The 15,947-nt window shown below is 42.8% G+C and overlaps 1 protein-coding gene across 9 annotated transcripts; it reads right to left on the reverse strand.

Annotated features, from left to right (window-relative positions):
- Positions 1-854: 854 nt before the first annotated feature.
- On the reverse strand, positions 855-15,576 carry kdm2aa (lysine (K)-specific demethylase 2Aa). Of its 9 annotated transcripts, none has more exons than XM_076975515.1 (22): positions 15,340-15,576; positions 10,107-10,245; positions 9,575-9,653; positions 9,269-9,315; positions 8,830-9,008; positions 8,578-8,684; positions 8,334-8,427; positions 7,903-8,056; positions 7,592-7,707; positions 7,308-7,455; positions 6,834-7,069; positions 6,405-6,482; positions 5,969-6,220; positions 5,744-5,860; positions 5,469-5,555; positions 5,044-5,202; positions 4,681-4,707; positions 3,158-4,305; positions 2,908-3,071; positions 2,546-2,692; positions 2,161-2,376; positions 855-2,019 (listed from the first exon to the last, which is right to left on the reverse strand). In XM_076975515.1, exons 1-22 carry the CDS (start codon positions 15,388-15,390, stop codon positions 1,838-1,840), a joined length of 3,927 nt encoding a protein of 1,308 aa, XP_076831630.1. In that variant the 5' UTR covers positions 15,391-15,576; the 3' UTR covers positions 855-1,837. The 9 variants fall into 9 exon arrangements, with proteins under 9 accessions (XP_076831630.1, XP_076831632.1, XP_076831633.1 ...); XM_076975517.1 differs by having other exon boundaries at positions 7,308-7,434; positions 15,340-15,575; XM_076975518.1 differs by lacking the exon at positions 15,340-15,576 and adding an exon at positions 13,782-14,935 and having other exon boundaries at positions 7,308-7,434.
- Positions 15,577-15,947: the final 371 nt, after the last annotated feature.

Here is a 15,947-nt window from a genome sequence, read left to right on the forward strand (position 1 = left end):
TGTCCATATTTACAATTTTACAGTAAAAGATATCTGGGTTTTTTTATACTCCTATATTGCAAATAATAGGATAGTGCCAAACTTCTCTCAGTCCCACTCAGACTGGAACAAGCGTCGCTACGCGTCTCAAAACTAATCGCACGTAAACTAATCTGAAGCACCATGAATTAATCGTAGAGGACACGTTTGCCCAATTCCTTTGCTGAACTACCGCCTCCAGAACAGTAGATGGCGACAACAGCACAACTTCCTCCTACTCCTCAGTAGGTTGCAGAGTAAAACCAGAGCCGCGTCCAGACCACATAGTTATTTTATAACAATTCGAAGTTACTTTATAACAATTCGAGTTTATAAACTATTCTTTTATAAAATTGTTTACTTGCTATTGTCATTTTGACTGATCTTTGTGTATTTTCCAGAGAAAACCAGCAAGGAAAATGTTGCAGTCTTTCAGTTTACATGTACAGTAAATTGATTAAGACAGAAATCTCTACAGGAAGAAAACAAGGGTGTTAAATGTTGTATGCCAGACGTTAATAGGAAGTGTGTTAATAATAGTTTGCCCATGTATGGAATTACATTTTAACCTTTTTGAATATGTACCTCATTCCAAATTACCTTTCGTACATTCTCCATGTTTATTATTCCCAATAGTATAAACTGCCTAAAGCTCTAGTTTTTATTATATGCTAAGGCATGTCATACAAATGGCCCATCAGAAATACCATTAATATGTTCCAAAGCCGTCTTCCAGAAGAACCACAAATTCAAATGCAGCTACAAAATTTGTTTTGTAAGCTAATTAAAAAACCATGAATAATCATAGAAGCAAAGTACTTATACTTGGCCACAAATCCTGAACGAAGTATGGCATTTATTTATTTTACTTTTCTTGAAGGAAAAAAAAACTTGGAAAAGTGTTGCTACAAGCCATGTTAAGACATTGCTTTTCAAAGAAAAAACCCAGCACACACTAAACCCAGCAGACCTATCATCAAGAAAATGCTTTGCACAGGAGATGCACGAGAATGCAAAAAAAAAAAATCCCAAACAAAACCAGGAAGGGGTGGGGGGGGGGGGGGGGTGTATTTGTGCTAGGTAGACCCGATGAAAGCCCATGTGTAGTAGAGTGGGTTGGTGAAAACATACAAGCAGAAACAGGAAACCAAAACCTCAGAGGACCGACTGGCATGAAATCGGATCAGGATCAGGATCAGGAGAGTAAAGAACAGAAAGTGTGTATTTTTGTGTGCGAGGTCATTTGGGGTAGTAGGCTGAAGTAATTGAAGCTTTGAGTGGATTTTCTGTTGGCAAATGATTGCCAATTTCTCCTTTCCCATACTGATATTTGTAGGCTAAAATGTCACACACTGCACCATGCTTCGTTTCTTCACAGCCCATCCAACCCCATGGTGATGCTGGTTAACAACATTAATTTCAAGGCATATCCAAAACCGCAACATCTGTGGTGACATTTTAGAACCTCTCCTTACTACCTCTATGATCAGGCTCCTCCTGTTCATTCGATGGAATCCTTCGTTTGGATCCACGCCGTTTTATTTCAGAATAGTGCACAAACCCTGCCATCTTCTTTTAGAAGTCACTTTGAATAAGCCTAATTGCCTGATAATCATACTGCACAAAAGGACATCACTCTCTCCATCAGACTCTGTGCTTTCATCCTCTTCCCGGGGCGCGGCCTCTGTCCATCCGTCAGCCCTCCCCACTGGACTGTGGGGGAGCTCGAGTCTCGTCGGAGCACTGTGATGGAGCCCGTAGAGCACAGCTGTGTGAGAGCACATTTTTATGTCTGTGTGTGTTTGTGTGCGTGTGTGTGTTAAGATATTCTCTGAATGAGTTTGTCCTCTGTCAGGCAGAAGAAGGTACAGTAGGAAAGGTCAGAAATGAAGTTCTCGCAACCACGCCGCGTCACTCCCTTGCAGCCCCGCAAGTCCAGTAGAGTGAGAGCAGAGAGGCGCTTCATGTAGGACAGACAGGCGTCTGTGAGCTTATTACAACCTGGAGATGGAGAGAGAAAGAAAAAAATCAATGAGAACTAATATTTCTGTGGCATTTGTAGCCTTGACCATTGATAATAGCCATAATGTTGAGTTGTCTGTTCATGCAAGTTCCTGTGTTGGAGGTGGAGTGCTGGGGTACCTGCCAGGCTGATCTCTCTGAGGGTGGTACGCGTGTTGCAGCCACTGGCTGTGAGGAGACTGATCGACTGATCTGTGAGGTCATGGCAGTGAGACAGGTCCAGCCTCCTCAGCAACGGCATGTGCCTGATGATGAGCCTCAGAGTGGAGTCACTCACTTCCAGACCCGACAACCTCAGGGACAACAAGCCTCTCAGCCTGATGCGGTTTTCACTACCTGAAGGATCCAATGTGGAGATGATAAAGAATGGCAATGAGTCCAATATATATATTTTATTTGTGTACGTTTCATATTAATGCCAACGGTGAAAATATTGATCGACTTTAGGAGATCAGTACTTGTGTCAACATGGCATGCCTACAAAAACTTAAGGAGCGCGTGTGACCTGGTGGTGTGACGAGGTCTTTGAGCTGAGAGTCTTTGATGCCCTCAGCCCAACACAGGTCGAGAGTGCGCAGACCAGGGTTAGTCTGAGAACTCAGGCCCGACAAACACGTAGACGAACAGCCTGACATGATCAGATCTTTCAGACCTAAGAAAGAGAAACTCAATCAGTTACATGAACACAGAGATAAGATCAAGCATGCTGGATTAACAAAAAATAAGGAATATGGGGAGGATGGGGGGAAATCAAGCAGAAAAAAAATTCCAGTTCAGGAACAACCTTTTCCATACAAAAAAGGTGGAGCATTCAGAAAGATGCAGACTACTGAGATGTATGTGGTGGAGGAGCTCCAGTGTAGACACCTGGCATGTGATGGAGGAGCCAGATCATCTGTTTCTTGGACACGGGCGTCCACGAGAGATCGAGTGTGACGGGCTGTCGTTTAATAATGGCGGACAGAGCCTGCATGCTGAGGGAGCGACACCGACTCAGGTCCATATGAGTCCACAAGCGCTTATCAAAACTCCTGCAGAGAGGAAGAACCAGAACGAAAGATCAACACAAGGCCAGAATAATCAAATAAAGACATTCGGTACACATTTTTCTACTCACCATTTATACCACGCCTTGCAAACCCTCATGCACACCGCCAGTTCTGTCCGGCTCAGGTACCGGAACACGGACACCCACACTTCCTTCTCACAGCCCGGCTCGTTCCCCACATCCCGGAAGGAGGGATGAGAGAGGAGTGACGGAGGAGAGGAGCTGGTGGTGGCAGGCGGAGGAGGAGGAGAGACGGAAGAGCGGGAGGAGGTGGAGGATGGCGAGGCGCTATCCCTCTGGCGGCCGTCGTAGTTGGAGCTCCTGTGGCGTGACCCGCGGCCCGTCGCCAGGGAACCTCTGGGCTGGGAGAGGCCGTTGCCAGCGTTGAGGGAACCGCCACCGTTTTTGTGGCGGTACTTGTGGAGGGATTTGCGCTGGATGAAGTCAGCAGCGCCTGGAGTGCGAGGGGACATGGCGGCCTCCAGTTTGGGTACAATAGAGCCAGGGTCACGCTTAGCCTTCGGGGGGCGCTGCAGCGTGACAGTCAGATATGACCCGTTTAATAGGTCATCGTTTAAGTCGGAGACAAGCAAAACGGGAGGGTCTGGTTCCGAGTCAGAGTGGTTGTCTCCCTCTTCTTCGTCCTCTTCTTCTCCTCCGTCATCCAAGTCCTCCATCTCTTCATCTTCACCATCAAAGTCCCGTTCCTCACTATCGTCATCCTCTTCGTCGTCATCGTCGTCATCTTCATCATCATCATCCTCTTCACCTCTGCGCCGCCGACGCCGGGAGCGATGGTCTTTTTCTGATCGGCCAATGTACCTTTCTTCATCACTCTCGTCCTCCTCTTCCTCCTCGTCATCGTCTTCCTCATCATCGTCGTCGTCGTCTTCATCCTCGGTTTCATAACGCCGCCGCTGCATTCTGGAGCCTCCTCGTAAACGAACACGCCCCCCACGCTCACCCCTTACACCATGTCCACGCCTCATCTTCAGGGAGGAATTTCCAGCCATGCCCCCTCTGCCTCCTCGATGGGAGGAGCCTCTCCAAACACCCTTCTTACTATAGCCACGGCGAGACGACACCCCACCCCTCGAGTGGAGTATCTTTCTCCTTGCATCGCCATCCTCATCCTCACTGACAGAATCATCTCGCTCCATTCCGTGTCTCCTGTAGATTTTAGCCACACGAGGATCCAGCAGGGAAGACTTGCGTTTCTAAAAGACAATTCAGCAAACATATGGAATCATCTAAAGTTTCAACTTTGAGAATACTAATGCACATTAAGATGATTCGAATTATTGCTTATTTAAAAATATTTCCAAATTCAAATCCTTCACACATCAAACAGTACTTCACACAGAAAGACAAAAACAATCTGACTGCTAAACCTAATGGGTCAACCTTGAAGATTTCTAGGCTTTTAAAGCACTTTGTTCTTGATCAAATCAAGTCAAATCTAAAAATGTCCCCAATTTAATGATTCTGAGCAGGCACATTTAACTGACCCTATTTTTTGCAGTAAATTTTTGAAATTCAGCCAGTACCAGTCCAGTCCCCTTTCAACTGTATTTCTTAATCACCATACTTACATGCATTTTGCCTCCTTCCAATTTCATCTGTAACAAAATCACAGAAAACTATTTAATGCAGACCATTTCAGTTACCTCTGTACAGTTAAAACAGTCTCTGCACGTGAAAATAAACATGCTATAGAGAGAACTGATTTTAACGCTCTCTCCCCCCACCAGTCAGTCCGAGCAGCAATGGGGCACGGGATGACGATGAAACAGGGCAGGGAGGGGGGGGAGAAAGATAGAGATAGAGAAAAATAAAATAAAAGAATGGAGGCAGTAAAGCAAAGACTGAAGAGCCAGAACGGAGAGAGAAGAGGAAGGGAGAGCGAGCGGGCGTGCGTGCGGCAGCAGTGGCGTGAGGAAGGCGGAGCCTCTCACCCTCTTCCTGAGCCGCTGCTCTGGGGCCAGCACCCGTTTCCGTAGCGACCCGTGGGAGAGAGAGGAAGGGGGCCGCCCGACCCCGTGCCACGCCCCGCCCTCGCCCCTTAGCCCCCCCGACCCCTCCTGAGCCGTGATGTCATCACCACTGCCCGACGACTGACACAAAGGGGAAGAAGTATTACTGTTAACCAGTGTGGTGTGCATGTGTCTGTCATAGGGACAGACACACACTAACTAGGGCATCGGTTGGTATAAAAGGTGACAGTATGAATTCCCCATATAAAACAGGTTACCAAGCTCACAGCATTGTAGCTGCCAACTCAGCTTGTACCTGATGGAATGGTGTACCCACATTAACTCAAGGGTCTATTCTTTACCCCAATCACAGAACACAGTGTGTGTTACGTGTGCGCACGAGTTACCTCAGTGTCAGTGTCTTTGCCCATAACACATTTGGGACATTCCCAGCAACTGGGCAGATCTTTGTTTATTACACCATCGCCAGATACCTTGAATAAATAAGAGCAATGCAAATGAATTCAAGTTATGTCCAAAAAGACACGGCAAAGGCAGACAGACTCTAATTATAAGAGACATTTACTAACTTTTCTGCATTTCTTACTAAAAAACCACACATGGTGTTCCAGCACCAAGACAACATATGAAGGCAACACCAGATCACATAAGGTGTTCACACCTTCAGGCAGCCTGGGTGGGCAATCTGAGCACAGTTGGAGCATTCCATGAGCTCTTCTCCCGTCTCCTGGTTCCCTTCCTCACAAATCTCACACACCGCTGAGAGAGGCAGACCAGGCTGCAGGACAACGAAAAACAAACACATCAGATTAAGCAAAAAGATTCTCACTCTCCCCCTCTGCACAATAGCAATAACGCCAAATAAAAGGACGCCATTGACACTCACAGCCAGACACTGGCGGAGGACACAGGTCTGCTTCAGCTTGCCGGGGCCACCAAACTTCTTCATGTCTCGACAAAAGTTGCAGTCGCCACATTCGGAGCGCAGACAGGCCTCGCATCGCTTACACCGCACACGCCGCCGCCGTAGCACCGACATGGAGGAGGCCGGCTTCATCGGCCGCGGGACGATGGGCGTGGTCGCCAGCTTGGGCCGGCCCACTGGAGCAGGTGGAGGGGGAGGCTGGTACCAGGACGGCTGATTGGACGGAGAGGCAGAGGAACAGGAAGAGGCAAAAATAAATAAATAAATAAATAAAAATAAAAAAACCAGTAGAAACCAGACAATTTGCATTGTTTAGGCTATTGTAAATCAACATGAGCTCTTTTTACAAGGGTAAAGGTGCTTTGTAGCCAAAAGTTCATAATGATAATTATCTTACCCTGCTAGGCCATTTAACAATGGGTCTTCCAGTATATGAGAGTTTGGGGATGTCATTAGCGTGTTCTTTAAGTAATGCCTGAAAACATAGATGTACCAGTGGTAAAGACAAGTGAGATGAGTAAGCAAATCAACATGTATTCATGTCTTCACTTATTTTCTACTACAGACTACTACACATTATACATAATGAGGAGCTCCAGGGAAAATTTATGGTGATCAGTGCTTTTAAACTTTGCAACTGATCTGTAGTCTACTTTAATTACATCTCATACATGTGTAATACACGTTAGAGCAAATTCTAATAAGAAAACCTTTTCCGTTTCACTGAAAGAAATGCAAACATTTCTTATGGTACACTCTAGGAAGTATTTTCAAACAGTCACATATTAATAGCAGTCTGCATCAGAATGCTTCTACATGAACTCACACGTATGTCATGCAGTAGAGCTGGGGCGTTGTGTATTCCTGCAGGCACACACTTCTTGTGGGAGGGCAGAGCCTCTAGTTTCCCCAACAGGTTCCACAAGCCCTCCAGCTCAAAAGGCGTCAGGTGAACTTTGACTCCAGGCCGACTTGGAGGAGAGGAGCCATCGTTATCCTCCTCCTCCTCTTCCCTTACGTGGCCATTCAGGGTCTCGCAACTGGAGACGTCTCGTTTAAGGCCTGTGATGGGAATTTCAAATCAGTGCTCAAGATTATTTAGGTAAAATATGGATTACAGGCAAGTCTCTCTCACTCACACACGCTACAAGAGGACAGTATCAGCACTATGCATGTGAATCATGGTCAACTGATCCAAGATAATTTTCATTTTCTTAGCCCGATATGCAGTTTTAGGCTTTTTAAATTCATTTATTTTATTAATAATAATAATAATAATAAATATATCTGAAATACCAACCGATGCCCAAAGAGTGTTTCTGAAACTCGGGGATGAGGTAGGAGGTGTTGGTCAGACTGTAGAGATAGCGCTCCAGCACATACCAACACATCTCGTAGTAAAAGGGGTATCGAAACTTGGGTGGCACCTGGGGAGGGAACAGAGTACACTGGACACCATGACAACTACATCAATTTGAAACGAAGATTAAATTATTTTAATATTTTTTTTAATAACTACAATAGTAGATGTTTTATAACTGAAATACAAGATGCATGATGAGATGTTCTCTCCCTGACCCTCACCCGTGTCCTGTCCTCAATGCTGTTGATATTGAGCTGCGTAGGGATGTTGAAGCTGTGTAGGAAGTTACCACCAAAAACAAGCGTGTCCACAGGTGTGTACACTGCATGAATCCAACCTAAAGCACGCACACAAACATGAACATGCTGCATTAATACACTGCATGGATCCTACACGTATGTGCATACGCAAACAGCTCGAAGAAAATTTTTTTCCAATATTAAACCAACACTTCCCATTCTAGATATGGATGTGTAATCTTGTTAATAATCAGGACCATCTTGGGTAATCTTGTTAGCATCCATTCCCTCACCTGATGGGATGATAAATGTGTAGCCCTGCTTAAGTTCAATTCTCTGGCAATCTGTGGCTTTGTCGCCAAGGAAGAGGTCTCCTTGTTTCCCAGACAACACCCAGTTCTCATAGAGCTCCAGGTTCTGTGGGGTGGGCGGGATTAACCAGAATACCTGAGGAAAAGAAAGTCAGCTACTGTATCAATCCGCTACAGGCTTCCACAGACATTCAAATACCATTTTTTTAAATAAAGACACTCAACAATGTAAGAGTAGTTCCATCCCTATAGAGATAGAACAGATAAAAATATATATATATATATATATATACACATTATACACACACACACACACACACACACACACACACACACACACACACACACACACACACACACACACACACACACACATATATATATTTTACAAAGAACAATGGACACCTGCTTACCTTGCCTCCTCTGAGTATGTGGTACCACACTGATGTGCCTCCGAAGTCTATGTGAAAATCTGTATAACAGCCCTGCACACTCATCAAACAGTACCTTTACACATAAGGGAACAAACAAGTAAAAGTAAATATAAAAGGGAAAAAAAACAGCAGGTAAAAGCATACTGAATGGTTGTATGGCATTTGCCTAGTTAAATAAATCAACAGCCCACCCACAGACCAACCAGATAAAATGCATGCTTACTTTTGTACTTTAGGGTACTGCATGTCCAAGATGGAGTTAGTGGAGTCTCTCTGCCTTTCCTTTAGGTGCCGTGGCCACATGTTGTCCACCCAATCAATCATGTCCACCTAATAGACAACAATGATCAGTACTAAATGAGTAAAAGATCATGACCATTACATTTTCACTATACAAGTCAGGTTTGTGTTTGTACGTGAATGTACATACTAACAAACTGAATGGCGCTGTGTACGAGTGGGTGCAGGCACTAACCGTGGCTGGTCTGTTTACTAAGTTTTCTAGTTTAGTGTGGCTAAACTCCAGGCTGATGACATTGTAGAGCTTCTCCCTCTGGGGCGGTGGAGTCTCATAGTAACGCCTCCATTGAGCCATTGACATTTCGATGCCCTTCTGAGTGGATACATCCATCACATCAATCACCCGCCGACTGCCTGCCATAGAGGGACAGGACCCTGTTATTCTCCGATTTTTAATGAGTGTTAAAGAAACACTTCGCTCAAAGTTCAACCACAGCTAACAGGTGGGGGTGTACCAGTGTCCATTCTTCACCAATATAGAACTTAGAAATTATGATCTCATGACTATTGATTCTGAAAGGACTTTCTACTTCAAGACAACAGAAGAGAGCAGGAGAAAGAAAAGCAGAGAGATAGAGGAGTGCAGCTGAGGTGAAAGGAGCCACCTTGCTTACCTACAAATATCTTCACATCATTCACACTGAAGTCTGGATCTGGCATCCTGAAGCAAGGCAGGAAAAAAATAGAAATAATGCAATATTACATGTTTCAAAAACATGGATGATTAATAGAAGCAGAGAGTCCGATGTGTGGAACAGACAATGAATTAGCATAGGAAGGTTTTGGTAACTGACATGCACAATAGGTGTAAAACTGTGCTGGTGGCTGAGCAACAAAACAAAAGGAAGAAATGTGCAATTTACTACAGCGAAGGCAGATGGTTCGAATTATAATATTATAAACGTGACAGGATACATTACTTGATTCCAAGTCCATCTGGTCTCTCAAAGATAATTGGGTCCCTCAGTCCCCCTCTCTGGATGTACTCAAATGTGAAATCTATACTCAAAAAACACAAAACAAAAAACACACTATGTACTAAACTTAAAAATACACAACCTCAAAACCTACAAAATCACAATACATCAAATTGCACCAAGATAAACAAGTATTACAGTTTCTATTAAAATCTCCCTTTCAGAAAATATAAAACATGAATGGAAGAGAAATTCCCTGGTAGTCATGCATTATGTAGAAACTATGGAAAAAAAATTTTCATTAAAAAATAAAGTACCAATAATTACCACAAATTATTTTAAAGTTTTGTACAATTCTAATAATTTGCCTACCATTCAACCCAAGCACGACAGAGTCGGATACAAAAAGCTAACCAGATCTCAGTAACATTAATGACCTGCACAGTTTTCTTGACAGTACTACACAAAAAATAATAAAATTACATTCCTTCTATATGGAGATATAGAAATAACCTAGGAATGGCTGTGATTGTACCTTTGCCTTCCATGCGCTTGACCCTGTCTGAGCTAAAGCGGTCACTGTGTAGTTTCTCTTCCAGGTCAAAGGTCCTCTTCCCCTCAATCTCATCATCAGAGATCCCATCATCATGATAACGGCGGCGCGTGCCCGACCGCTGGGAAGAGGAGACAAGAAAAATGAAAAACCTATTAACATTCATCTCCACTGAAGAGCCATTCAGTATCAGATCGGTAGTTAAACATCACATGAGTACACTAACCTATTGTAAAGTAATCTTGAATCACTTCAATAAAAGCAAAGAAAAATGTGTACAAATACATTCGTTTTCAAATGTTTTCCCTAAAAATTCTTGACAGTAAAACGCCATTTGTAGTGCTAAAAGTCACAATTGCAGTCGATACTGCGAATTGAGAAAATCATGTTAGTCTACAGTTGTTATTGGGTTCTGACTAGCTAGGAACAAAAGGTCAAATAATTAAGACAAGGACAACGGTTGTCTGCACTGTAAAGTTATTTTGAACAGCAGCAATCGCTGAATTCATACTTCATTTGGTATCATTGAGCAATGCTGAAAGTAAAGACCTTTCAATGTCTCATAACTGTAACAACTAATAATGTAGTAAGTACTGCTGCTTCATTCATAGCAAACATACTACACCATTGACCTCATTCATGTTCGACCTAGTCAAGCCCAGTCAGCCTGTTCATGCCACTTCTATTATAAGAGAAAACAAAGATTGTGTATCTTAACCAAATCCATTTTATTGTAATTTTACTACAGTTGATATGCCTTTTATTTTCATGCTAAACAGGAAATTGTACAAACTACAGAAGGATTTGGTGAATGAGTATTCAGGTCTAGGAATCGTCTGAAAAAAACATCAAAAGGACTACAATGTCCTCCGTATAGGAAAGAACTACTGCCAAGATTCATGACCATTTTGGCAATTACTGCACCAAATGATTTATCACACACACACACACACACACACACACACACACACACACACACACAATGAACAATAAGCACCCCCTCCTCCCGCTGCCTGTGCCTTCAGCTCTAAAGTGTCTCTATGGTGATGGTCCACTACTGGCCAATCACAAGCCCGTTTTAACACTGTCGTCACAGTCTCAAACACAGATGCAAGAGGAAAAAAATAATCAATAAAAGAATCTGGGCATGACTCTGCAACATCCACAGGCATGTCTTATGACCGCTAGTACAAAAACACCAAATGCATGCTGCTTTTGAAAGGTTGTCACAATTATAAAAGGTCCATTATTAATCTCTATTCACTGAAAATACTTAACCATTTCTTTGTAATGGACTATGCAAATTAATTCATTTTCTAGAAGCCTTCAATGAACAACATATTGGCCCATAAAGATATATGGATACCTATACCTTCACCAAATCAGTCACATTTGCCAGATGTCTCCCTATTCAGTGAAATGAAAACATTTGAATATATCCACTCCAGCAAACAATCCAGGTAGCAAGTACATCAACTTGCCCAAGCCCCAACCAAACCATGCTGTGTCCGACACCCATGGAGTATCACACAGACAGACAGTTCCACAGATATAACCACAGCTACGGTTAGCAAACCTTTAATATGTCCAATTCCATTTCGTTTAAAAATTGCAGACGTGTTATCCTGTTCTATGGGAATAGGGCCACAGACCTTGCCATCTCGGATTTTCGTCTTACAATCTATAATAAATTCATCTGTACCAAATCCATTCACATTGCACAGTTCAGTAAGCATGATCAGAGTGGGCAGACAAAACGAGATGTCCAGGAACATACTGTCCTCACTTGGAGGGGGGTGAGTGTGTGTGGGTGGGTGGGTGTGTGTGTGTGTGTGTGTGTGTGTGTGAGGAAAGTCCCCCAAAAAACTACATATGAAACATCACAACAGCTCATCATTCAGACAACAGCACAATGTATTTATTACAGAAGTAACTTAGACACCCTGACTACACATTGACTGCATGAGTCAATCACGTACAGAAAATGCAAAAATGAAATCCAGAAGCATAAAGAAAATGGTCACTGCCACAGAAGAGCAAAGAACAAAAAACTGGGAGCACTGCAGGACACGGCAGCCCCTGCGTTGCCTCGTCTAAGCCATCTGCCCCCTTTCTTCGACTGCCCTTTCTATTCTTCCTCTCAGGCCCGAGACTGCAGTGCGCCTCGATGTAGCCCTTGTGGAGGGCAATGAAACACTACACACCTCGCACCTTCAGTGTCACATCTTCATCCACTTTCTTAATCTTCCTCTTCCTCCCTCGCTTCTTCAAGACCCGTCCATCTAAAAAGGTCAATGTCTCCTCTCTGGCCTCCATCGCCGTGTCTTTTTCCTCTCTTTTCGTGGAGAGACCTGCGATCTGTACTCCTCCTGTTATCCTTTTGCCTCTGCAGTGTCTCCTCCCTCTCACTCCCCAACCCCCTCCGCTTCTGCATCCCTGGTCACATGGTCAGCTCAGCCAATCACTACACCCCTACTCTACTTCCCATCTCTCTTCAAATACAGACAAAACCGCTCACAGCATGTACCACCTCGTCTCCACATCACCTAACGTGCTCTCATTTACAGTCAGGATTTTTCAAACTCCATAATCACAATGTACTTTTCAATTATAAAAGGTTAGTCAATGACATACCTCAAATTGGTATATTTCCCATTTAATAATGTAAACATACAGTGCAGTGAGAATTTAGATATTTCTCCTAGTCTTTGGTGGGTTGTAACATACTGGAAGTCAATTCATTTCAAATACTACTATGAAGTTGTCTTTTGTTGCAAGAACCTTCCAAGTATGTTAGCACGGTTTCGCCATTAACATAAACACGGAGATCTCAAGAGTTGGTTCATAGGGCAGTGTAAACATAATGGCAGCAAACCTTTGGTCATGTACTTTGACAAACAATAGACATAAAACACACAAGACAAATTAGATATTGTTGGTGAATTCATGAAGTGTCAATTCATAAAGAAGGATCATTCAAATCATTATTCACTCAAAATTTGACTTGTATATAAAACTGCATAATGTGTGCTGTACAGAGGGAAGGATCCTTCCTTGGGCAACCTTGGGTAAGATACTGCTGCATTGGGCTATGCAAACGTACACGTTACAAAATGTACAGTGATGATGTTTAAAGTATAACAACCAGGTCCACAGTGACTACACAAGTCTGGAGGTACAAGAGCCCCTGACAGGCCAAAAGTACAAAAAACAGTTCACTTCACGTTCCAACGTCATGGGATGTGCATTAGTCAGATTCTGACATACAATACCAGCAGTGTTAATTGTCAGATACCAAACACAAAGTAAAGATGATATTAGTGATTAAATGCTAAACCAGAAAATGTTGCCAAATGCCTTTAATTAAAAACAATCTTAAGTCTCACAAGCATTCCTGATATTGAAAGTTGGTTAAAGTCTACATGAACGTGGTTCACAATACTAAACAATAGCAATTACAAAAACAGTAAGACTAAGTTAATATAAGACTTACCCTTTAGTTATTTAGCTATTCAACGTATAGTAAACAATAAACTACTAAAGTAAACTAAACTAATAAAGGCAGATGCAGCTAGAACTATTTATAATGGCAACAGCAGCTGACAAAACGATTCAGAAAACTCTGCGGAAGTATTTCCAGACATTAAAGCTACCTACCAGTCGTTTGCTGTATCGTGGTTTTGAGTCGTCCATGTCCAGACACTATTACGGAAATGCCCACAAACAGCAACTCGCGTATACACTCGTCCGTCAACACTGAGGCAGGTTGAACGTTGACAATTTTAGCGTACGCTGTCTAGGTTAGCTATCTAACCCAGTTAGTTAGCTATATCGGATACTAACCCAAACACTCCGTAGCTGAACACGGTCAAACACGTACACGAACGCATCAAGTAACTTAATTATCCAAGTTAGCTAGCTACGGTTAAATCGATTATACTTAACCCAGCTAACTCAGCTAGCACTCGGCTGCTGTTCAGTGTACAAGTAACGTCGACTGTACGTCTGTCAGCTTGCTATTATTCAATAGCTTTATTTGTAGTTTTATTTAACTTTCCTTGGTCAGCTAGTGTACTTCGATATAGAGCTAATATAGACTACACCCAATTACCATAATAATAAACAAATAATACAAATTTTGCGGTCACGCCAACGTTTCACAAGAACTACAAGCTAGCTAGCTTAACAAGTTAGCTATGCCAGCTAGCGTTAGCCGACTCGACTAGCCTCCACTAAAGTGGATCATATCGCTGCGGGAACGAAACGCTCCACAACGGATTAGCACGAGCGCGCGCGACGTCGCGTGAAGGGGACACTGAACGGTTCGGCAAAAGTAGCCAGCTAATCGTTAGCTAGCACTCGTATCGCTCTCGTAGTGTCGTTTTACTTCTACACTGCGACGGAATCTTGTCCGTGGAAACGTTTTACACAGACGTTAAGCCAAAATCGACAATTTAGTGAATATATGAAACAAGTAGCTGGCTAACTGGCCCAAGTTTTAAACAGAAAACTACATTATCCGAATAAGCTTGTTAGCACTAGCTTCAGTTGAGCGTACAAGTTGTACGATAAATCGAAAGGCTATTATTATTTGTAACGAACTTCGCTAACTTAGCACCAGAACTCCCACCGTAAAATACTCCAAACGTTCTTCTAATGATACCTCGTACATTCCAAAATCGTTTCTTTATCTAGTTTTCAGTACTGAGGGAAATCATGGGTTGTTTGGGCAGCTCCTCTATATGAATTTACGATAAAGTTAAAGTGGTGAACCATTCGCCGCCATGTTCAAATCGTCATAAAACTCCACTGGCCCTCTCAGAAAGTCACACCTACTGGTTATTGTGCCCCCAATGACAAGCAAATGCGACATACCGCGCACAGTTTCAATAGGTTCATAAGTATGCCACTCTAAGCCATATACAAAGATAATCATAGACACCTCCCGAATATATCATGATCACCATTCTGCAGATTGGATCGCAAAATAGTAAGAGTTAGCGGAATGAACCAATAGTTGAAAAAATCAAACCAATTGCGCTCTCACTAATGGTGAAAATATCTCGATCAATAAAACGTGCATCCGCCGGTTTCAATAAAAGATCACATTCATAATCAATAAGAAACTCGTAGTTATATATAAACTTGACCACTGTTCCAACACACTTTTGAGATCTATGACAGTGGCTCCCAACCTTAAAGAACTGTTAGTTACCTTCGATCTGCCAGAACTGGAAAGTCTGTCGCTTGCAGCAAACACATCCATGTTAGCAAATGAGTATTCAGACTTGCAGAAGAAATTAAAACTCCATTTAAATAAGACAAAACATTAAGGACTCAAATTCGAATCGGCATATTCACAACGCGTCTGACGCAGCGTGGTCTCCAAGCCAAAACAAAGCGGTAGAGAAAATCCAGTATGTTCCTAACCGCTGGTGAGTCCGCATGGCCGCACTTCAGAAGCACCTATGGTAGTATATAACCAGGAAGTGATTGTCGATTGGGCCGCCATGGGAATGACGGTGTTGATTGGTTTAGACGTTGTGCACGAGTTAATACAGAAATTAGATTAGGAAAAGGTTACCATTATTATTAAACAAGTTTTGGACAATAACAAATTTGACGTTTTGCTCTTTACCCCAACTAAACAATTCTACACGTATATTATATGTTGTACATTGTCAATGTACCGTGACCAGGAACCAGGGCAGGGAATTTCCTAACTCAAGAGATTAACTTCCCATTATTATTATTATATTGAAAGAAACTAATAAAGTACAACCATAATCATATAAATAGGAATTTATTATAATATGTTCTATG

The sequence above is a fragment of the Brachyhypopomus gauderio genome, chromosome 15 (genome assembly GCF_052324685.1).
Source record: "Brachyhypopomus gauderio isolate BG-103 chromosome 15, BGAUD_0.2, whole genome shotgun sequence".
Lineage (NCBI taxonomy): Eukaryota > Metazoa > Chordata > Actinopteri > Gymnotiformes > Hypopomidae > Brachyhypopomus > Brachyhypopomus gauderio.